The sequence below is a fragment of the Mastigoproctus giganteus genome, chromosome 10, assembly GCF_048544385.1.
Source record: "Mastigoproctus giganteus isolate SK-2022 chromosome 10, ASM4854438v1, whole genome shotgun sequence".
NCBI classification, from domain to species: domain Eukaryota; kingdom Metazoa; phylum Arthropoda; class Arachnida; order Uropygi; family Thelyphonidae; genus Mastigoproctus; species Mastigoproctus giganteus.
Genome location: NC_143584.1, coordinates 131,810,168 through 131,835,108, shown reverse-complemented (window position 1 = coordinate 131,835,108; position 24,941 = coordinate 131,810,168). Strand labels below are relative to the sequence as shown.

General features: G+C 38.5%; 1 protein-coding gene across 6 annotated transcripts in view; it reads left to right on the top strand.

Annotated features, from left to right (window-relative positions):
- Nucleotides 1-24,941, top strand: part of LOC150079291 (intermembrane lipid transfer protein VPS13D-like) — a 1,618,665-nt gene that overhangs the window by 1,387,893 nt on the left and 205,831 nt on the right. For all 6 annotated transcript variants that reach the window (XM_090383928.1, XM_090383929.1, XM_090383926.1 and 3 more), the window contains one exon: nt 19,050-19,155. In XM_090383928.1, the coding sequence (XP_090240054.1) occupies nt 19,050-19,155 (106 nt within the window). The remainder of the gene's footprint in view (nt 1-19,049; nt 19,156-24,941) is intronic.

Sequence of the window (24,941 nt, the reverse complement as noted above, 5' to 3'; positions counted from 1 at the left end):
TCCCTCCTATCGTGTCTGGGCAGAATTGCAGACACTTTCAAGTTCAACCCTAATTCACGGCTTTTTTTCAGCAGTGACCTGTACTTGCTAAGTAATTCCGCCGGTCTCCTACTCTTAATATCATTCGTGCCAACGTGTACAACTATATCACCTTTTGTGCCCTTAAAAGATGATATCCGCTCTACAATGTCATCAACCTTTGCCCCTGGCAGACATACCCTGGTCCTATTCCACCTATCCTTTTTACAAAGCATGTTCCCCGTTGCCCTGACAATAGAGTCACCAACAACTACTAGTTCCTGTGGGACCAGCGCATTCTGCCTAGGGGGCTGCTTCTGTGTTGCCTGATGACCAAGTGCAAGCTCTGGCGTTGATGTGGGCAGCTGAGAGCTTGATGGGCCCCTCAATTTATTTCCTTCGAGGGCATCCACCCTGTCCTTCAAGCTCTCATAAAGGCCCATAACAACGCTGAGTTGTCGCCTGATTTCCTTGCACTCCTTACATCGTGCACACACAAAGACATCCCCCTTGGCAGTATCATGTCCCGTACCCAACTGCTCCGCAAACATCAAGCAAACAGTGCATTTTAATAGACTGTGATTCAGAGGGCAACTGGCCCCCTCAGTTCTCCCCTGAACCACAGCACTCCCATTAGCTTGAGCGTTTTGCTTTGCTGCTCTGGTTAGAGTCATGATTCCAATGTAATTCAATAAAATTTAAAACAAAAATTAAATCCTTAAGTTATATTATATATATATATATATATATATGGATATATATATTGTTTTTTTTTTTTTTTTTTTTTTTTCGGTATCTAGTGTTCCCTTTATACAACTTCCGTATCACGTGTACCACTATAGTTATGTATTAATTATTTGTTACGATTAAGTCGTTATATATATTTATAGAGTTAAAAATACAATTTAATTGACAATAAAGTTTATCAAGATTAATAGATTTACTGAATAATTGACAATATTATATTATGCACTATACTACACTAAGCTTATGCTATCGTGTAAAAATGGCGGGAATTCACGAACGAGTATCAAGTATGTATTAATTATTTGTTACGTTTGTACTCTAAGTCGTTATATATATATAGTTAAAAGAACAATTTAATTGACAATGAAGTTTAACAAGATTAATAGATCTACTGATTAATTGACAATATTATATTATGCACTATACCAGACAAAGCTAATGCTATCGAATTCCGGATATGCTGTGTCGCGTTTCAGTAACGAGTGTTATCTACGAAGTCCCTTTATATAACTTCCGTATCAAGTTATGTATTAATTATTTATTTTTACTAATTATTTATGTTCCGTAACCTATGTGGTTATATGTATAGTTAAAAGTACAATTTAATTGCCAATGAAGTTCGACAAGATTAATAGATTTACTGATTAATTTTCACGTAACTATGGCGGCTGTCTATGAACGGTAAACTCGTGTATTTGATACCCTTTCCGATACTAAGTAATACCTACAAATCTCTATCTAAGTTACTTTAACTTTAAGTACCGTAAATAGGAATATAAAGCTACTCTAGAAATAAGTTAATATGTCAATTTAAACTAATAAATCAGAATATAAATCAGAAAAAACTTCTCTGTTCCAGTAGCGGCAGAAAAGCACGTCCGCTTATTTTAGCCAACATATTAAAAGTTACTGGAATAAGTTTCCTACATGGGTGGTAGAGGCTGACAGTTTGGGGAAATTCAAAGGTCATCTGGATAGTACCTTCAGGTGAAGGAAATGCATAGGATGATAAGTTTAATTTCCTTTTCTTTTATTAATTATTAGTTTTTTTTTTTTGGCTTATTCAGCATAAGCCATAATCTTTCCTGCACCATGCGGCCAATACTAATATTAAATACTAATCTCATTTTATAGGAAATGAAGCAAATATAGATTAACTTTTAACATATTTAAGATGTATTGGCTTGTACAGGAGGATATTATTTAACATCAGTAACAGTATGTTGCCTCTACATAAACTATGAACAGGCACAATATGGCCACAGCAGCCCTTGTGTTGTATGCAGTATGACTGATGTCTTTGGCCACAGCAGCCCATGCAGTATAATTGATGTATTTTGAGGTTATGATGAACACCATTGCAAGATCCAAACTTCCTTACATTTCGAGGGTACAGCTCTAAAACAGTTTGCCGGCAGAACGCTAGTTAGTACACTGGACCGAACCTATTGGTAACTCTCTAGGAGGATACCGGATCAGCTGGTGTATAATCTTGCTGCCTGTACTCTGCCAGATCGTGATTGGAGAGAGAGAGAGTCAGAGTAGTGTGTATGTAGAGGGCATTGTTGAGGCCTTGTTATGTCAAAGATCCGGTGTATGCCATATCCAAAAATTTCATTTCTTCATACAGCATGTCACCCCCTCCCCAACTTTTTCATACTATTGAATACACCATGAATTGTCAAACTAATAGAGCAACCATATCTGCGATCTAAACGTCCCAAACGCTTCCTACTTCATTTCACAAATATACATGGTCTCAGTTCTAATCTCAGTGATATCCATTTCCACTTACAGTCTGCAAAACCCCATGTACTTTTTCTGACAGAATCTCAGTTATCGCTTGTTTCAACCACTGCTCATCTCAGTTGCCCAAATTATTCGCTGCGATTCCTTTCACCTTAAAGGTGGTTTTTGTGCATATGTCCATTCCGATATTCCCTGTTGGAGACTTGGTAATTCGGAATCTCCTCTCTTTGATCTTCTCTGGCTTAAAATCTCTCTACCTCATTCTGTCAAATTCATCTGTTGTCTCTCCCGTTCTCCCAACTCCATTAATCACTTGGACCTCTTAGACTTCCTCTCTTTGCAACTTGACTTTCTCCAGTCCGACTGTCCTCACAATGAAATAATTTTCCTTGGTGATTTTAATGATTGCAGAACAGTATGGACAGTAGATTTTTGGCTGCTGTAAAGGGATAAGTATTTTTTTTCATTTGTAACATATTCTTCGTTATTTAACATAGTACATTGTGTTTTCCAGAGATATTAAATAGGTTTAGTAGCATTTGTTAGCTTCTTATTTTGAATTTAACCAGCGATATTTGGAAGTTACGATTCCTGGTGTTGGTGCCAATATTGTTGAACTATTCGTCATATTGTAGTCGATAAGAAATAGCTTAACGTGTATATATATATCTTGAACTGATAGCGAAGGTATAAAGTAAAAGTAGATAGCGTAATACAAACCACTGTATTAGGAATCTGTTAGCTTATCATAGTATTATCAATTAATCAAAAATATTATTAATCTTATTAAATTTCATTGTTAATTAAATTGTATTTAAATGGAAATCATAACCCAGACCAGAGCTGCGAAGCAAAAATCACTGGCTAGTGGGAGAAATGAAGGGGGGATTCTCCAACGCATCACAGTCTCAAAAAATGTGTGAAATGTTTGCCGACCTTTCTAAAACAAGACATGATCTAGCCAAGGAGAATGCCTTCATGTGTGCTGGGTGTCTGGAGTGTCAAGAAATTAGGCGCCAACTCTGCATTCTGATGGGCGTCTATGAGAGCTTAAGGTGTAGGGTAAATGCCCTTGAAGAAATTAATATGAAGGGCCCATCAGACTCTCAGCTGCCCAGATCAATGACAGAGCTCACTCCTGTGCATCAAGCAAAAGAGAGGCAACCTCCAAGGCAGAATGTGCTGGTCCCAAAGGAACTAGTTATTGTTGGTGACTCTGTTGTCAGGGAGACGGGGAATATATTAAGTAAGAAGGATAGGTGGAACAGGACCAGGCTATGTCTGCCAGGGGCAAAAGTTGATGTTGTTCTAGAACAGATATCATCTTTTCAGGGACAAAAGGTGATATTGTTGTACACATTGGAACTAATGACATTAAGAATAAGAGACCTGCAGATTTACTCAACAAGTAGAGAACGAGGGTAGCCTGTGCGGACGTAGATTATTGCCGCTCCTGGAACAGAGAAGTTTTTTCTGATTTATTTTCTGTTTTATTAGCTTAAATTGGCATATTAACTTATTTTCTAGAGTAGCTTTATATTCCTAGTTACGATACATAGTTGAAAATTTAACTTAGATAGAGATTTTGTAGGTATTACTTAGTATCGGTAAGGGTATCAAATCCACGTGTTACAAGTTACAGCTCCATTGAACGAGAGGTTTTTATTTAACCATATTTAGCCGATTTATTAACCAATTGTTATATTAAATTATTTTCTCTAAGTAGCTAGTCAGGATCCTTAGTTTATTCTGAATTGAGACAGCGAGATTTGGAAGTTAATCGATACTTAAGTGTCCGTAGACTTACCGTTCGAAAATTGCCGCCATTCTTCCGCGATACAAAATATCTCGAACTAGATAGCATAAGCTTAGTATAGTATAGTACATAATATAATATTGTCAATTAATCAGTAAATCTATTAATCTTGTTGAACTTCATTGTCAATTAAATTGTACTTTTAACTATATACATATAACGACTTAGATTACGTAACATAAATAATTAGCAAAAATAAATAATTAATACTGAGTACTGTATACAGATCCTCATTTCAAGAAGGATGCAGAGCTGCTGGAATGAGTACAGAGAAGGGCAACAAGGTTAGTGAACGGAACTAAGGGTTGCTCTTACGAAGAAAGGCTTAAGTTTTGCAAATTACAGTGTCTGGAGACTAGGCACCGGTGAGGTGATCTGATAGAGATGTAGAAAGCCTTGAATGGTTTGAGCATGCTCAATGCTGATGGGATACTGCCTCTTGCTCTGAATAATCACCTGAGAGGGCATTAATTCAAATTGAGGAAAGACAGATGTAGGATAGATGTGCGGAAATTTGCCTTTAGCCAGCGGGTAGTTGGTTGGTGGAACAGACTTCCATCCCTTGTTGTGGAAGTTGATAGTGTAAATAAATTGAAGGGCTCAGCTGGACAGGTATTTCGAACGAACGGAGAGGTGAAGTGGAAGGGTTTTTTTTTTTTTTTTTGGCTGATGCTGCATAAGCTTTCTTTCTTGCATCATATGCCTCTACTAATGCTAATGCTAAAGTACAGGTGAATGTTAAAAAAAAGTCGCGAGTTAGGGTTGAATGTGAAAGTGTCTGCAATTCTGCCCAGACACGATAGGAGAGAGTATATGATGAGAGCCTTGTCAATCAATTCGGCCCTGGAGAGATTGTGCAAGGCTCAAGGGGTAGAATTTTTTTCAGTCTGGTCTCTGCTTATTGACAGGAGCGACTGCTTCTACAGGAATGGGATACACTTAAATAGAAAGGGTGCAAGAATATTTGCTGATGCTATCGAAGCAGTCTTAGGTGAGTCGGAAAACTGCTAACATGGAGGGATATACACAGGCTAAAAGGTTAACAGTGGCCGCAGGTAGAGGCAAAAGTGATTCTTACACTGCTTCTATTAGAATGGGCAGCAGACCGGAAAGCAAAGTAATGGAGATTTCCAGGACTGCTGGGAGTCCTAGTCAAACAAGTAAATACATGGGCTGTGTTAGGGTGGCTAGGAGCAGGAACTGGTGCATGTATACTTGCATGTTCACCAATGCTAGCAGTATAGTTAATAAATTTGATGAGCTTGAAGTGCTAGTCCAGACATCAAAAGCAAATATTGTTGGGATATCAGAGACGTGGTTTCACACAGATATAGGCTGTGCAGAGTTAGAATTTGGGGAGTACAATGTGTAAAGGAAGGATAGACAGGACAGGAAGGATGGAGGGGTTATGATGTTAGTTAAGAAACACAAAATCTACGGAACTGCATCCAATTGATGCAGTGTTGAGTCTGTTTGGTGTGAAATAAGCACTGGTAAAGGAAAAATTGAGAGTAGGTGTGTGTTATAGGCCTAATTAATCTGATGTGTATAATGAGCAATTGTGCAGAGAAATTATGGGCCAATAAATCAGAATGTCTTATAATTTGAGAAGTGCATCCAATTGATGCAGTGTTGAGTCTGTTTGGTGTGAAATAAGCACTGGGAAAAGAAAAATTGAGAGTAGGTGTGTGTTATAGGCCTAATTAATCTGATGTGTATAATGAGAAGTTGTGCAGAGAAATTATGGGCCAAAAAATTAGAATGTCTTATAATTTGAGATTTTAACCTTCTAGATATTGACTGGAACTTGTGGGTTGGTCGCTCGCACACTAGCAAGACTTTTGTGGATTTATTGGATGACTGTTTTCTATAGAAACATATTCCAGAGGCAACCAGAGGGAGTAATACTCTTGATCTGATTATCAGTAGAGATTCTTCATGCATTAAGAATCTGCAGATAAAGGAACCACTGGGTGATAGTTTTTTTTTTTTTTTTTTTTAATGAGAACCCCAAACACGAGAGGTATTATAACCTATAGTACTTAGTACCGTGCTTGGGTTGGAGGTTGAGAAGACGAAAGAAGATATTTGTTGATATTGGACTTGAACTTCTGTAGATTGTAATTTTCAGGAAATACGTATGGAGGAAGGTTGTTCCAGAAAACGGCAGTTGAATGAATAAATGAGGAAGATGAAAAGTTGGTTCTGTGGGTTTGAAGTTGGACAGTAAATGGATGTTGGCTGGTGGCTGCACGTGTTCGGACTGTTTTGAAAGAGAGAGCGGGAATTATAGAAGCCAATTCAGAAGAACAGTGCCCATGGAAGTATCTGTAGAAGAGGCATGCAGCAGAAACAGTGCGTCTATGAGAAAGCGAGTGGAGAGACTCTGTTAGAGATGAATCATTAATTAACCTAACTGCCCTCTTCTGAATGGAATCAAGAAGCCTGAGAGAGGTTTTGGGGGCACCACCCCAGATGTGGGAACAATATTCCATGGCAGAGCGGATTTGCGATTTTTACAGAGTGAGCAGCTGTTTGGGAGAAAAGTAACGCCGAGAGCGAAAGAGAAAACCAAGTTTTTTAGATGCAGAGGAAGCAATATTTGTAATGTGCTTGTGCCAAGAGAGATTAGAAGTCAGGGTAATCCCCAAAAGAGATATATCATTTTGCCTAGAAATCGGAGTGTCACTAAAGGTAAGCATAGGAGCAGAAGAATCCTTTTTGCGAGATATAAGACAAGACTGAGTTTTAGAAGGGTTGAAATCAACTAAGTTGTCTTTGCCCCACTTGAGAATTACCTGAAGATCGGCATTTAAGGAATTGGCAGCAGATTTTCGAGAACTTGAAGCTGATTGAGCTGGACAAGGTTTCTCAAAATGGAAAGTGGAATGCAATGTGCTATCATCGGCAAATCTATGGATAGGATTTCCAGTCAATTGAAGAAGGTCATTGATATACAAGAGGAAAAGAGTGGGGGAAAGAACTGAGCCTTGGGGGACACCGGCATTAGTGGAGAAGTTAAAAGACAGAGAGCCATCTACCATCACCATCAGTGAGCGATCAGAGAGAAAACTGGATAACCAATTACTAAAAACAGTTGGCAAACCATAAGATGGAAGCTTGTTTAGAAGACCTTTATGCCAAACACGATCAAAAGCCTTTGAGATGTCAAGAGCAACTACTTGTGTTTCACCGAACCTTTCCATTGAATTAGTCCATAAATGGGTAACATAAGCCAGAATATCACCAGTGGATCGACACTGACGGAATCCAACTGGCGATCGTTGATCAGACGGAAGGTTTCTAGGTAGTTTAAGAGTTGGCGATTAATTGATTTCTCCATTACTTTAGAAAGAGTAGAAGTAATTGCAATGGGACGATAATTGGATGGGAGGGATTTGTCACCCTTTTTAGGAACTGGCTGGATATGAGCAAATTTCCAAGCAGAAGGAAAAACACCTTTGGAATAAGAAAGTGACAAAAGGCGGCAAAGAATAGGAGTAAGTTCAGGAGCACAGGTTTTGAGAACAAGTGGAGAAATACCATCAGGACCTGGAGCTTTCTTAGCATCAAGATTCATCAAAATCCTTCTGATATCCTTTTGACGGAAGACCACAGGAGGCATTGAATGGAGCGTGTTAGGAATGGTGGGAGGTGTTTTACCAAGATCATTAATACATGAGCTCGAAGAAAAATGGGATGCTAGCAGGTCAGCTTTATCCTTGGCTGAAGTGACAACAGAACCATCTGGTTTGGACAGAGGTGGGAGCAGAGATGGGCAAAAGTAGCGGCCAATAGCTTTGGCAAGAGACCAGAATGCTCGGCTACCATTAGGGCAAGAAGCAAGTTTTCTACTCTTAGCCTGTTCAAACTCTAGTTTGGACTGATTAATAACTGCTTTACAATTGTTGCGAGCTTTGGTGTAGGCAGAAAATGAAACTGAAGAATTACAAACAAGCCAATTACGATATGCAACGTTCTTCTCTTGGACAGCCTTAGCACATTTATTGGAAAACCAAGGTTTAAATAAAGGACGAGATTTTAAAGTGGAGTGTGGGAGGGATAAAGGATTCCATTCCTGCAAGAATAATTTCACTGACACGATCTGAGCAAACGTTGACATCAGAAGTTTTGAAACAGTAATCAGACCAAGGAAAAGAAGAAAAGAAGTCTCGCAGGTCATCCCATTTTGCATTCTTGTAATGCCAAACAATACGAGGTTGGGTATAGCCATGAGATAAAGGTTCCATTGGAGAAGAGACAATCACCAAGTTGTGATCTGAAGTGCCTAATGGACCTCTCACTTCAACCTTGTACTTAGAAGGGTTGTTTGTGAGAAAAAGATCAAGCGTATTGGCTGTATGATTAGGATTGTCCAGTATTCTTGTAGGTAAATGAACAATTTGTGCTAGGTCATTAGTAATTGCAAAAGCCTCAGCATCTCGACCTGCTGGGTCGGTGTGACTAGAAAACGGAAGCCAGCTGGAGTTGTGAACGTTAAAATCACCAAGGAAAATTACCTCACTGTTAGGAAAGTTGGACTGGAGAAAGTCAAGTTGCAAAGAGAGGAAGTCAAAGAGCTCCAAGTGATTAGTGGAGTTGGGAGAACGGTAGAGACAACAGATGAATTTGACACAATGAGGTAGAGAGATTTTAAGCCAGAGAAGATCAAAGAGAGGAGATTCCAAATTGCCAAGTCTCTGACAGGGAATATCAGAACGGACATATGCACAAGTACCACCTTTGAGGCGAAAGGAATCATACAGCAAATAATTTGGACATCTGAGATGAGCAGTAGTTGAATCAACTGATAACTGAGATTCAGTCAGAAAAAGTATATGGGGTTTGGAAGACTACAAGTGGAAATGGACATCATTGAGATTAGAATTGAGACCACGTATATTTGTGAAATGAATTAGGAAGTCCTTGGGAGGTTTAGATCTTTTCGTAGATAAGCTTGCTCTACTATTTGACAATTCGTGGTGTATTCAATAGTAAGAAAAAGTGGGTGGGACATGCTGTATGAAGTAATGAAATTTTTGGATATGGCGTACATGTGGTAAGAATATACCCAGATCCTTGACATAACGTGGCCTCGACAATGCTCCCCGCATACACAGTACTCGGACTCCCTCCAGTCACTATCTGGCAGAGTAGAGGTAGCAAGATTATACACTAGCCGATCTGGAAGCCTCCTAGAGTTACCATTAGGTTCGGTCCGGTGTACTAACAAGCGGCCGGCTTGCGAACATCATTTTAGAGCTGTACCCTCGAAATGTAAGGAATATTGGATCTCGCCACGACATTCATCATAACCTCAAAAATCATCAATCATGCTGCATGATGGAAGAGATAGGGAAGGGTTGGCCGGAACGTAGCTCTAGAGACTAAACATGGGTTCCACCACTTCAAGCCTCCAATAAGCAAAGTGGTGGTATTTCACCGGTTGATGAGAGTAATCTACCACCTAGTACTGCCTGGTAACATAGAGGGGCGGCGTTCCTCCATGTGGTGTGGGCGCCACACCTCGACCCCTGCTTACGTTGGTTCACACCTGGGTGGTCACCCACCATGTACTTGTGCATGAAGGTTATACCCAGGATTACTAATAGTCCCACCATCGTGAAGGAGCAAGCAGAGGATTTGGCTGTCATAGACCGTCCGGACTTCGCCGAAATTGGGTCCACTTTGACTTGAGTGTCACCCGAATATCAGTTCCATCAGCGTTTTAGACTCCCAGGTAGCAAGAACAGCTTGTCTGGCATATCTGAGAGAATGTCTGTGACAACCTCAAGGACCACAGTGATCACAATGTATTGATGTGGGAATTATTTAAAGATGTAATTCAAGGCTAAAGGGAAGGGCTTTTGCTTTCGCAAAGGTGACTAGAGAGGTCTCAGACAGTTTTTATATTCTGTACAGTGTGATCAACTGATGATGTTACAAACAGTGAATTCTAAATGGGAAGCCATCAGGGACTTAATTTTGGAAGCTACTAGGCTTTTCATTCCAACTAAGAAATACTGTTCAAGGTTTAGGCCTAAATGGATGTCACATTAGTGAGGCTAGTTGCAGAGAAAAAGAATGTATGGGATGCATATAAAGTATCAGGCAACACAGAAGCCTATGGCAGGTATAAACTAGTCTGTAATCAAGTCACAAAGGAGGTTAGGCAGGCGAAAGCTGATTATGAGAAATCTTTGGCAGAGGATGCAAAGAAAAACAGCAAGGAGTTCTTTACTTATGTGAACTCTAGGAGGAGAGATGAATCAGATTGGACCACTTAACATAGATGAGTTGACTATTGGTGATCCTGCTCAGGTAGCAGATAAACTGAATGAGTATTTTGCATCTACATTCACTCATGAGGAGTTATTCAATGAGGGGAGTACCAGAAGTTTATCAAACACTAACAAGGAGATAAGTGATTTTGTAATAACTGAGAGCAAAGTGGAGGAGAAATTGTTGAAGTTAAACATAAGGAAGGCACCCGGAGTGGACGGGATCTATCCAGTTGTATTAAAGGAAGTAAGCAAACCCTTAGCCATAATTATGAGAGCTTCTTTGGACTGAGGGGAGGTCCCCATGGACTGGAGATGTGCAAATGTATCACCCATTCACAAACGTGGTTCAAAGGGTGACACAAGTAACTGCAGATCTCTTAGTTTTGTTGCTGGGAAAATAATGGAATCACTGGTTAAAGAAGCATTTCAGGGTCATCCAGACAAGACTGCAGTAATAGTTAAGACACAGCATGGGTTTGTCAAAGGGAGGTCTTGCCTGACCCATTTGATTGGTTACTATGATGTGGTCACAAAGGAACTGAATGCCAAAAATAATTTTGATATCATATACTTGAATTTCAGGAAAGCTTTTGATACTGTTGCACATGGAAGACTGCTGTACAAATTGGAGGGGCATGGCATCAAGGGTACATTGCTACATTGGATAAAGGTATGGTTGAGTGGTAGACAACAGAGAGTGGTAATCAATGGACACCGCTTTTCTTGGACAAATGTTATTAGTGGAGTTCCCTAGGGTCGGTGTTGGGTCCATTGTAGTTTTCCATATTTATCAATGATATTGATGAAGTTATATTAGGTTTAATGTCCAAGGTTGCAGATGATACAAAGTTGATACATGGTTGTTTATGACAGTATGCTACTCCAACCGGATCTGTATAAGTTGGGAAAATAGGCTGAGAAGTCGCAACTGGAGTTTAACATTGACAAATGCAAAGTACTGCATATAGGTAGCAATAACCGAAGGGAAACGTACCAACTGGGTGGTACTACACTCAGGGAAGTGGAAAGTGAAAAAGACCTGGGAGTAATTGTGCAGCTAAATATGAAGTTCACTGACCAGTGCAGACGGTCTGCCAGGGCAGGTCATGGAGTCTTGTCAATGATATATAGGAAATTTGCTAGCAGGGACAGGGAGGTGATAATCCCATTATACAAGGCAATGGTCAGGCCACACCTAGAGTACTGTGTACAAGTCTGGAGGCCTCATTTTAAGAAGGATGTAGAGTTGCTAAAATGAGTACAGAGAAGGGGAACAAAGGGGTGCTCTTACCAAGAAAGGCTTAAGTTCTGAAAATTGCAGTGCCTGGAGGGTAGGCACCTGCGAGGTGATCTGATTGAGGTGTATAAGGCCTTGAATGAGTTGAGCAAGCTGAATGCTAATGGGATTCTTCGACTTGATCAGACTAAGAACCTGAGGGGGCACAGTTTCAAATTGAGGAAAGACAGTTGAAGAATAGATGTGCGGAAATTTGCTTTTAGCCAGCGGGTAGTTGATTGGTGTAACAGGCTTCCATCTTTTGTTGTGGAAGCTAATAGCCTAAATAAATTTAAGATTGAGCTGGACAGGATTTGGAATGAATGGAGGGATGAAATGGCAGGGGATTTTTTTTTTTTTTTTTTGCTGATGCTGCATAAGCTTGCTTTCTTGCATCGTATGCCTCTACTAATTCTAATGTTCTCAACTCCAGCTGGGTTCTGTTTTATAGTCATATAGACCCAGCTGGTTGAGATGCTGAGGCTTTTACAATTACTAATGACCTCGCACAGATTGTTCATTTACCTACCAGAATACTGAACATTCCTAACCATACAGCCGACGTGCTTGATCTTTTACTCACAAACAACCCTTGTTGTTTGTGAGTAAAAGATCAAGTACACCGTCAAACTGAGTGGTCCTTTAAATACCTCAGATCACAACTTGGTGATTGTCTGTTCTCCAGTGGAGCCTTATGGCTATTCCCAACCTCGTGTTGTTTGGCATTACAAGAATGCAAAATGGGATGACCTGCGAGATTTTTTTTTTTTCTTTTCCTTGGTCGGATTACTATTTCAAAACTTCTGAAGTCAACGTTTGCTCAGTTCGGGTAAGTGAAATTATTCTTATAGGAATAGAATCCTTTATTCCACACTCCATGGGTGCCTCCGTAGCCAGGTGGGCAGGAGCAGCAGTGCATAGCACACGCTTCTTGATTAGACCGGGGTTCGAACTCGTGCCCACCAAATACGGAGGATGTGGAAAGGTCAGGGAATGATCACTGCATATCCCCAGACCAATATGGCCTTAGTTGCTAATGCTCCTAAAAACCAAATAACAACAACATCCACACTCCACCTTAAAATCTCATCCTTTATCTAAATCTTGGTTTTCCAATAAATGTGCTAAGGCTATTCAAGAGAAGGATGTTGCATGTCGTAATTAGCTTGTTTCCAATTCTTCAGTTTCATTTTCATTTCAATGAAACTGAAGCTTGCAACAATTGTAAAGCAGTTATTAATCAGTCCAAATTAGAGTTTGAGCTGACTAAGGGTAGAAAACTTGCTTCTTGTTCTAATGGTAGCTGAGCATTTTGTCCTCTTGCCAAAGCTATTGGCCACAACTTTTGCCCATCTCTGCTCCCACCTCAGTCAAAACCAGATGGTTCTATTGTCACTTTAGCCAAGGATAAAGCTGACCTACTAACATCCGGTTTTTCATCCAACTCTAGTATTAGTGATCTTGGTTAAACATCTCCCACCATTCCCAGCACACTCCATTCAATGCTTCCTGTGGTCTTCCATCAAAAGGATGTCAGAAGGATTTTGATGAATCTCAATGCTAAGAAAGCTCCTGTTCCTGATAGTATTTCACCACTTATTCTCAAATCCTGCACTCTTGATCATACTCCTGTTTTTTTTCTGCCTTTTTCACTTTCAGCCAGTTCCTAAAAAGGGTGGCAAATGCCTCCCATCAAATTATCATCCGATTTAAATTACTTCTACTGTTTCCAAAGTAATGGAGAAATCAATAACTGCCAACTATTAAACTATGTAGAAACCTCCCGTCTGATCAACGATCGCCAGTAGTGATTCCGTCAGTGGCGATCCACTGGTGATATTCTGTCTTATGTTACCCATTTATGGACTAATTCAGGGGAAAAGTTCAGTTAAACCAAGCAGTTGCTCTTGACTTCTCAAAGACTTTCAATTGTGTTTGGCATAAAGGTCTTCTAAGCAGGCTTCCAAAATTACTGTTTTTGGTAATTGGTTATCCAGTTTTCTCTCTGACCAATCACTCAGGGCGATGGTACATGGCTGTCTGCCTTCTAATTTCTACACTAATGCTAGTGCCCCCCAAGGTTCAGTTCCTTTCTTTCCCCCACTCTTTTACTCTTGTATATTAATGACCTTCTTCCATTCACCGGAAATCCTATCCATTGTTTTGCTGATGATAGCACATTGCATTCCGCTTTCCAGTTTGAGGAACCTTACCTTGCTCAATCAGCTTCGGCTTCTCGAATATCCATTACCAATTCCTTAAATGCTGAACTACAGGTAATTCTCTAGTGGAGCAAAGACAACTTAGTTGATTTCAAACCTTCTAAAACTCAGTCCTGTCTTATATCTCGGAAAATGGAGTCTTCTGCTCCTATGCTTATTATTCTTATTATTGCTAGCCATATAGTGCAAGTAAGCCTGCGGCTAATGCTCTCCCAGCTAAAATAAATTTCTGAGTTACTCTGAGAGAAAGAGAGAAGTAGAAGGGAATCACCAAGAAAGCTTGGCACACTCTAGGTGTGCCAAGCCCATACTCACCAGATGTGATCCCCTGGGGCTGGTGATACTCTGATTTCTAGGCTGGATGATATATCTCTTTTGGAGATTACCCTGACATTACAAATATTACTTCCTCTGCATCTAAAAACCTTAGTTTTCTCTTTTACTCTCGGGATTATTTTTCTTCCAAACATCTGTTCACTCTGTTCAAATTGCATATCCGTTCTACCATGGAATATCGTTCTCACATCTGGAGCGGTGCCCCCAAAACCTCTCTCAGGCTTTTAGATTCCATTAAGAAGAGGGCAGTTAGGTTAATTAATGACTCCTCTCTACAGAGTCTCTCCACTTGCTGTCTCATAGACGTACTGTTTCTGTTGCATGCCTTTTCTACAGATACTTCCACAGGCACTGTTCTTCTGAATTGGCTTCTATAATTCGTGCTCTCTCTTTCAAAACAGTCCAAACACGTGCCACCACCAGCCAACATCCATTACTGTCCAACTTCAAACTCACAGAACCAACGGTTCTGTTTGACCAATCGCAATAGATAATATGATGCAGTAACAAAATACTGTAAGTGGATGCAAATAATAATTTTAACTTCTTACGTTTAGATTTCTGTAAAGCTTTTGATGGCATTCCACACAAAAGACCACCATAAATTTGCAGCAGTGTGGCATTAGGGACAAGTTATTGCTAATGATAAAAGAATGTTGGAGTGGCAAAAGACATAAGGGTGGTTATAAATGGCACTGCTGTTCTTGGATTAATTTTATTAGTAGAGTACCTTGAAGGTTCAGTGCTAGGTCTCTCACCGTTTACAATATATATTAATGATATTGATGAAAGCATATCAAGCTTATTATCTAAGTTTGCAGATGATATGAAGTTGGCGGGGTGGTTAGTGACGGGAATCAAGGCATGTTACTGCAGCAAGACCTAAAAAAATTAGGGAGATGTGCTGAAGAGTAGCAGTTGAAGTTTAGCATTGGTAAATGAAAGGTACTGTGTTATGGGCTGCAGTAATCCAGAATATCATACCATTGTGGTAATATCTTAATTTGGAAATATGTTATTCTAGGTTTCTTTCAGTCTCCACTACACTCAAGGTGGAGAATGAGAGAAACTTAATTTAATTGTACAGTACAACATTAAGTTCTATGAGTAGTGCAGAACTCTTAGAACAGCCCAGGGGGTCAATGATGCACAAGGATCTTTTGCCACCATTGACAGAGAGGTGATTATCTCATTGTATAAGGTATCTTGAGCACTGCTTACAGGTCTGGAACCCTTGTTTTAAGAAAGTTGTAGATCTCTTGGGATGGATGCACAGAAGAGCAACCAGATTAGTCAAGAACACAAAGTGGCACTCTTACCACAAAAGACTTCCGTCCTGTACATTGCATCTCTTGGAATCTAGGCACTTTCTCAGAGACTCAATTGAAGTCTTTAAGGCTTTAAATGGGTGCTTCCGTAGCCAGGTGGGTAGGAGCAGCAGTGCATAGCACACGCTTCTTGATTAGACCGGGGTTCGAGCCCATCATCACCAAATACAGAGGATGCGGTAAGGTCAAGGAATGACCACCGCATATTCCCAGAGCAATATCGCCTTAGTTGCTAATGCTCCTAAAAACCAAATAACAAACAAACAAATAAGGCTTTAAATTGAGTAAACTTAATAATGATGGTATTCTGACTTTCTCAGACAGCTCACTAGGAGACATAAATTTAAATTGAAAGAAGTTGGCTACAGGATAGATGCATGAATTGATCTATCCTGTAGTTGATAATTGATAGAACAAACTACCATCCAGTAGTTTGTTCTATCAATTAAGGCATAGTGTCCTGTCAGTGAATATTGGCTACTTTGAATAAATTTAAATAACATTTAGACATGTTATTAGAGGGAATGGGCAGATGAAGTGTTTTGTTTTTATTTTTTGCTGATGCTGTATGCAGGGTGTCTGGGCTAGAGGTATCCAAAAATAATGGCTTATAATGTGAGACCAACTCATTATATTTTCTCAAATGAAAGCTCAGTCAATAATAAACTCTCCAAGATTTGTTTTGTGACACTGTCAAGGTCACTAGTGCAGGCGTGTCACCAGTAGTTGCGCATGCACAAAAATGGCAAAAGAACAGATATTGCCTCAGTCTGCAGGGTGTCTGGGCTAGAGGTATCCAAAAATAATGGCTTATAATGTGAAACCAACTCATTATATTTTCTCAAATGAAAGCTCAGTCAATAGGAAACCTCTCCAAGATTTGTTTCGTCACACTGTCAAGGTCACTAGTGCAGGCGTGTCACCAGTAGTTGCGCATGCGCAAAAATGGCAAAAGAACAGATATTGCCTCAGTCGAGATGTGGACCCCCCCACTTTGGAAGGTGCAGTGCGTGCTTTGATTAGCTGAATTTCAGTCAGTTACCCGTGTTTGGTGGCATGAAGAGAATAGAATCTAGATCCTCCAACATCCAAATCCATTCTTCGGTTGGATAAAACTAAAAGAGACAGGAAGTTTGGTTTCACAAACTGGGAAACACCCAAAAAAATGTGTGACCGATGAGACTGTGGATCAGGCACATAAGTCAATTAGACTGGCTAGTAATGAACTGGCAATTCCTCGTTCAACAGTTCATGACATTTTTCACAAACATCTCCATTTGCATGAGTACAAACTTCAACTTCTTCAACACCTTAAACCAGATGATCACCTCTTAAGAGCTGATTTCATTGCTGAGATGATCAGCCGTATCGATGACAATCCCAATTATCTTGATCTGTTATTATTCAGTGATGAATCAACCTTTCACATTTGCAGGAAAGTTAACAGACACAATTGCCGCATTTGGGGTATGGAGAATCCTCACCAAGTGATCAAAAATGAAAGGTACACACCAAAAGTCATTGTCTGGTTGAGGAGTGCACAAAAATGGCATCATCGGTCCATTTTTTTTTTTCATAGTGGCCACAGTGATGGGACACAATTACCTTGGCATGCTGCATATCTTTGCTGTTCCACAGATTCCCCCCAGGTTTCAGGAAGATGGTGCTCCACCATACTTCCATCGAGATGTTACCATGTTTTTGAACAACACTTTTCTTGGACGTTGGATAGGAAGAGGAGGCCCAACTGCCTGGCTGCCTAGATCTCCGGATATGACTCCATTGGACTTTTTTGCATGGGGCTTTATTAAAGACTGTATGTACCAGAGGAAGTTCGGGATTTTGACGATTTTAAAGTATCATTGAAGCAATTGCTCTAATAACTCCTCAGATGCTGAAAAACACTTGGCAAGAGCTCGAGTATCATTTTTACATCTGACAAGCTACAAAAGGTGCCGACATTGAACCTTCATAAAAACTTGGTGAGTTACTCTGTATAATAACAAAAAAAAATATTTTAATATACACTATCGGTTCTGAGATGTGTGTATTTTTGAATACCTCTAGCCCGAACACCCTGTATAATCTATATACAAGCTTGCTTCCTTGCATCGTATTACTACTATTATTACTACTACTAATAATAATAATATTATAAAAATTTATTAATTTGCTCAATGAATATTCAGTGAAATGGCAATTACATGCCAGATATAAGTATTTAATCTGATAACCAATGGGTAATGTATGGTAAGTATTTTTGACCCCCCTCCTACTCTCTGTAGATTTAAAGGGTGAGAAGTTAGACATGGTCACTGATGAGAAAACACCTTGAGGTTGCTGATATATGTAGATGTGAAGTTCTCCATGCAGTTTAGACCGGCAGCTATTAAGGCATAGTGTCCTTTCAATGAATTATAATTCATAATTATAACTGAATTATGAATTACCAATGAATTGATAATTCATAATTATCAGATATTTGCATTTAAGAAGGAGTTATAAATACATTATATAAGTTCAGTATTAAAACTCACTCGGAATATTGAGTTCAGGTCTGGAGGCTGCATCTCTGAAAAGACATTACACCTCTTGTTGTTATTTGGTTTTTAGGAACATTAGCAACTAAGGCCATATTTCTCCATGATATGCAGTGGTCATTCCCTGACCTTTCCGCATCCTTCCCGGTCTAATCAAGAAGCATGTGTGCTATGCACTGCTGCTCCTTCCCACCTGGCTACGGAGGCACCTACACCTCTTGTGCGTCCAAAGAATGATGGCGAGACCAGACCAATGTAAGAAGCACAAGGGAGTTGTACATATTAGGAAAGCCTTCAAATATGGAGTCTGCAAGGACAAGAAATTAGTTTCTAACAGGAGATATGAACTGAGTAGAATATTCTACATAGGATAGATAAGGAATAGGACATAATTATAGACAAGAAAGGGAGTTTCAGTAGACTGGATCTCAAGAAATATGCTTTAGCTAATAAATTATTTATAAATAAATAAAATAAAAAAATAAAAGCTTTGTTTTAGTTGCCTTCTGAAATAAATTATCTCTCAGGATCACAGAAGTGTATGGCTTAAGGAAATCTAAGGAGAGATTACATGGATCCTGGTTTTACAGTTGATAGTGGTTTTTTTTTTTTTTTTTTTTTTTCTTTTTTTGGTAGAAGTAGTAGCTTGATTTCTTAACCAAACTTGGCCATTTTAATATTGCTCTATATTAAAGGGAAAAGGTCCAACTTTTATTAATCTATCGTTTTTTAGTCTTCAGAATGAAAAACAGAAAAGACATTTGTCATCAGAAGAAATTCGTAACCAGGAGCTAGTGCTAGATGTTCCACAGGGATCAAGAGTTGTAATTAGTAAAAAGGTAAGTACGGAGAAGTCCACTCTAATGATTGGTAGAAAATCCAAGCACAGGGTGGTGCACGAAATGTTGAAACATTTAAATGCTTTCTAAGAAACTGATTTATTCATTATTTATTATAAAATTTCATGCTCAGATTCTTGGAAAACATTCTTATTTTGCCATGTTCATTATTCTTCTCTATTTTGATGAACAGTTTCATTAAGGCTGTGGTTCTCAACCAGAGGTATGCATATCCTGGGGAGGGGAGGGGAGGGGTACCTCTAGCATTACATACAAAATGGCACATTATGGGATGTAATGTGCCATTTTGCACACAAAATGATGCTTAGTTTTTAGTAAAATATTTATCAGCAAATTGATAAATTTTGCTAATTTCACTTGGTATTTATTTCTGATGCCCTAAAATTTATCGTGTTTTGAGAAAACTAAATCAAAACTAAACAGTCTGGCCTATCGTAGTGCAGAAGTGAAGTCATGTAATTTCTCCATAAATCACTTCTTACTTCATGTATATTTTTGCCTAATTAGCACTTATCAGTGTTTGCTATCCTAAGTGTGACTTCTAGTCAATGAAAGGATGTCATGTACTGTTGTTTACAAAAATTTACTTTGTAACTAATATACCACACGATGAATGATAGTCGTATCCAGTGGTGGGATTCAGCCGGTTTGCACCGGTTCGGCAGAACCGATACCTAATTTTTTTTTGAGTTCGGTGAACCGGTTGTTAAAATGGCACTTGTGATCAGGGCCATTTATTAATTCATTTATTTATTAATGCCATTTATTAATGCCATTTATCAAAGATGAACATAATATGTTCAGAGAAGAGAAGTCGCCTAACTGTTTCTAATATATCAAACACAATGACTATTAGTCTAATCGGTCTACCTCTAAAGGAATGGGATCCTACTCCTACAGTGGTTAAGGATAAATCACTCAGCCAATGATGCTCGGATAAAAGCGAAGAAAACTGCAAGCGAGGACGCCAATCAAGAAACAATATGGAAATATCTTAAATAACAGTTTTATTGTTTTTTGTCAGGTATTATTTAATATTTTTTCATTAATATTTTAAAACTCTTTCTTATAACATAATCTAGTTTTGTGGACCTCTTTTATTATTCTTATTTAAGTATTCACTGCATGAAATAATAAACTACCTTTCGGTATATAGTTTTTTTATACTTAGAACGGTCATTAGGGCAGCGAACCGGTTGTTAAATTATTTGAATCCCACCACTGGTCTTATCCCCCTCTAGAGGTAGCTGTTTGTAATTAGTGTTCCACCTGAAATACTCTTTTATTGCATCTCCATCTGAAGGGAGAAACTGGGTGTTTACAGTAACTATTCACTAATGAATCATGTTGTTTACAAAAATTACTAGGAATCTGAATATTGAATACATCGACATGAATATACAGCCAATTTTTAGCTGTTTTTCCCCTCTTAGAAATACAAATATATGGTAGATAAATGTCCCAGAAATAGTTTCTATTGTGAGTTTTTGCTGGAATGATATGGTAGTTTTTCTGCATAACTGTTTTTAATTTTTATTTCGCTTCTTCTTCTTTGTCTTCGCCTTTTCCCACGTTATATGCGGTCGGCATTCAATGTCCCCAATTCACACTTTACATCCTCTTCTTCTCCTCTAGTTGGATTAACTTCTTAACCGGAACACATCTATTGGTTTTGGCATAGTTTTTACGACCGGATGCCCTTCCTGACGTCAACCCTCACCATTTATCTGGGCTTGGGATTTAAGTTGCCGATCTACTAAACCTGCCGCAGCCACATAAATGGAGTAGCTCTTATTCAGTGATGAAGCTTCCTCGTGATGTCACAATTTAATAATTTTTATAATTATTAAATTGTTGCAATTTAATTTTTATTTCCTGTTATAAAATGTATCCATTCAATCTTGGATAAATTTTTAGTAACTGGAACAAAGAGAAAGTTAGATTCTACAGAGAGAATAGAAAGTCCTAAGAAAAGATGTGAAGACAAGTAAAGAACATCTCAATATGATAGACCAAGTGGCAAGTGTAATCATGACCATTCACTAAGTCTGTCTACTAGCAAATCAGTTCCAGATAATAACCAAAAAAAAAAAACAATGACATTATCAAAATGAGTATTTGAAATGTGGCATCTATTATTGTTGTGATGAACAGAATCAAATCCCTCTGTGTAAACAGAAATTCAGCAATAACTGTATGAAACCCTCTCTGTTGATGAGAAATTTTGAAAGAAATCTTGAACAGCAAGTCCATTGCTTATTTTAAAGAGAAAAATAAGTATTATATAAAAAGGACATCGTTGGTGAAATCTATATTTGTGAGTCCTAAAAAAGAATTATTAGAAGCCTCACTGAAAGTGAGCTACTGCATTTCTTGCCAAGGAGAGGCCCACACTATTGGTGAAAATTTGATAATGCCATGTGCTATTGACCTGTGGAAACAATATTCAGATCCAATAAATCAGCAAAAATAAAACAGGTGCCGCTCTCCAATTACACTGTAAAAAGAAGAATTTTACTTTGCTTAGCTGATCTTCTGAATGAACTTATTCATTTTCAATTTATTTTACCTTGCGACTCTATGAGATCACTGATGTCAGGAAGTTGGCTGTGGTGTTAGTATATGTTTGATACCTGTATTATGGTGAGTTGTGCAAAGACATTCTTATCTGTGATGATATGGAAACAACTATAACAGGAGTTGATGTTTTTGAAAAAAATTTACATCTTTTTTTGTGCTCATGAACCCAACTGGAAGAACTGTATTGACGTCTGTACTGACAGTGTCAAAGCTATGCAGGGTTCCATTTTAGGTGTTCTTATGATAATCAAGTAGCACACCCTTCCTGTTCAAGTATTCACTATGAATTCCACAGGAAAAATTTAGCTGTGAAAAACATTCTTGCAAAACTGAAAGGGTATTTTTAAGACACTAATAGAAATTGTCAATTATGAGAAATCTTGTAGTTCTTTCAAAAGCAGATTTGTGATGAAATGGGCAGCAATTATTGACTGCTTACTTTTTTACACCAAAGCACATTGTCTGAATCAGGGTCAAGTGCTGATGAGATTCTTGTAATTGCACTCTGAAATTGTGATGTTTCTTATTGGTTGTAAAGCTGAAGCCACAAAAAAAAAAAAAAATAAAAAAAAAAGAGATAAACTGCAGAGATTCATCAGCTTTGTCTAGTGATTATAATACACAGGGGGGGTTGCATACCTTGACAGTATCTTGACAAACTGAATGCACTGAATCTGTCACTTAAACATAAAAACACGACTAATGATAAAATCTCTGCATTCAAAGATAAAATTATTCTTTGGAAAAAGAGATGAATCAGGACAATATGATTCCTTCAGTACTTTTACTACATGTCTGCATCATGTTGATAAAATATCTCTGCAGAGTCGGACTTACAGTAAGCAATAATCAATAACAATTGACCCAACATCCACACACTGCTTTTGATCTCTTTTGAAGAATATTTTCCTGTCAATTCTGATATTGAAAATTACAGGTGGATAGCTAACCATTCTTGAGAAACCAAAACTCTTCTGTCCTATCCACAAAAGAAGAAGAAGAAGGCAAACTAGACGTCAATCACTTTGATATCTCTTGTGACACATCTCTTCAAGAAAAGTTTTTTAGTGTTCTACTATCTTTGTTCTGGGCTAGTTTTTTGGACTCTTTCCCTAATACAGCAGACAAAGCAGTTCGTAAACTTTTACCATTTGTGACCACTTATTTACATGAACGTGGGTTTGACAAATTTGTAGCACAAATCAAAAATGAGAAATAAACTTGATGTTTCAGCAAACATTTGCTGTCAGTTATCAGCTTTGACACCTAATTTCAACAAAATCACTGAAAATCTGTCGCAGCAGATCTCTCATTAGATTCACTGATTAAGTCAATTTTTTCTTTTTTAATTTGGAATCTTAAATAATACTTCCTTTTTTTTTTTAAGTGTATTATTTTTTGTTCCACTATACTAGATTCGTAATGCATGAAGAATCACTGCTGATAATCAGATCAAGAGTATTGCTTCCTTTTGTTGCTTCTCTAACATGGGCGCCTCCATAGCCAAGTGGGAAGGAGCAGCAGTGCGTAGCACACGCTTCTTGATTAGACCGGGGTTCAAGCCGGTCACCACCAAATACGGAGGATGCGGAAAGGTCAGGGAATGACCACCCCACCAGAGCAATATGGCCTTAGGCTAATGCTCCTAAAAACCAAATAACAACAACAACAACAACAACTTCTCTAACATGCTGCTGTAGAAAACATTAATCCAATAAATCTGCAAATGTGTTGCTGTTGTTGTGAGTGAACGACCCACAAGCTCCAATCAGTATCTGGAAAGTTAAAATCCCCCATTATAAGACATTAATTCATTAGCTAACTTTATTTCTCTGTGTAGAATAAATTATTTGATATACTCATCACAGTCATTAAGTCTATAGCATACTCCTACTCTCATTTTTGTTTTACCAGTGCTTATATCACACCAGACTGATTCAGCATTGCACAGGCCACCCATGTCAACTGGATGCACTGCCTTAGATTTAATACACTTTTTAACTAAGTTCATTCCCTCCCCTCCTTTCTTGCCAGTTCTTTCTGTACATGTATTTTCCTTATTCAGATCCTCCATTCCTTATGTCTGGTTGGCACCATGTTCCTGACATCCTGCACACTATCCACATTTGATAACTTAATCAGTACTTCAAAATAATCAAATTTTTTTACTATTCTTCTAGTATTAGTGTACATGCACCAGTTCTTATTCTTAGTTACCATAACACAGCCCATGTATTTACTTGTTTCATGATGACCCACAGCATGGTTTGAAATCTTTGAATGCTTCCATTAGAAGCACTGCAAGAATCACTTATCTCTTCTTGTGGATCTAGCTAATCTGTTAGTCTGTGGAAACAGGGTTTGCTCCCCAACCTGAAAGGTTTTTTTTTTCTTTAAATCAGAATTTTGTTCCCAAGGTTTTTCTGTTGTTAGAACTTTTTAACCACCCATTGTGCGTACACTCACCCTAACTTCATATCTGTACTCATATTATTTCTTTTTATAACTGATTCTGGCCCCAGATGCCAAGCGTATTTCTAAGCCAAGCAATATTCTTGTGATTTATAAAGTGCACTTGATAAGGGATTGAAATTATATTTTAAGTTTCTGCATTTCTTTTAACAGTCTTACTTTAAAAACAGTTCTATATTTGAAAAGCCACAAGTTAGAACACAGAAAGGAAATACACCTTTCTTTACATTTTCCTATATTTCTATTTTTGCTAATTAACTAACACTTCAACCTCTTGGCCTCTGAGATGGTGGTGTGGCAATCCTAGTAAATTCAAAGATCTCAACTAAACATATCCCACTTCAAACTGAAATGGAAGCTGTTGCTGTCCGTATAACTCTCCACAGTGCAATAACACTTGTCTCAATCTACCTACTGGCAAACTGTAATTGCTCTTTAAAAGGTTTTGAAGACCTCTTCATACAGATACTTCCACCTCTCTGTATATTAGGGGACTTTAATGGGCACCACCTCTTATGAGGCTCTCCTAAATTAGATAGACTGGGTCATCTAATTGAAAGCTTTTTAGAGGCACTATATCTCACTACACTCAATACTGGTGCACTGACACACATAGAGCTCCCAACAGAGCACACCTCAGCAATAGATCTCTCAATTTGTTCACCAGTACTGGTCCTAACCATAGAGTGGCATGTAATAAATGATCCCATGCG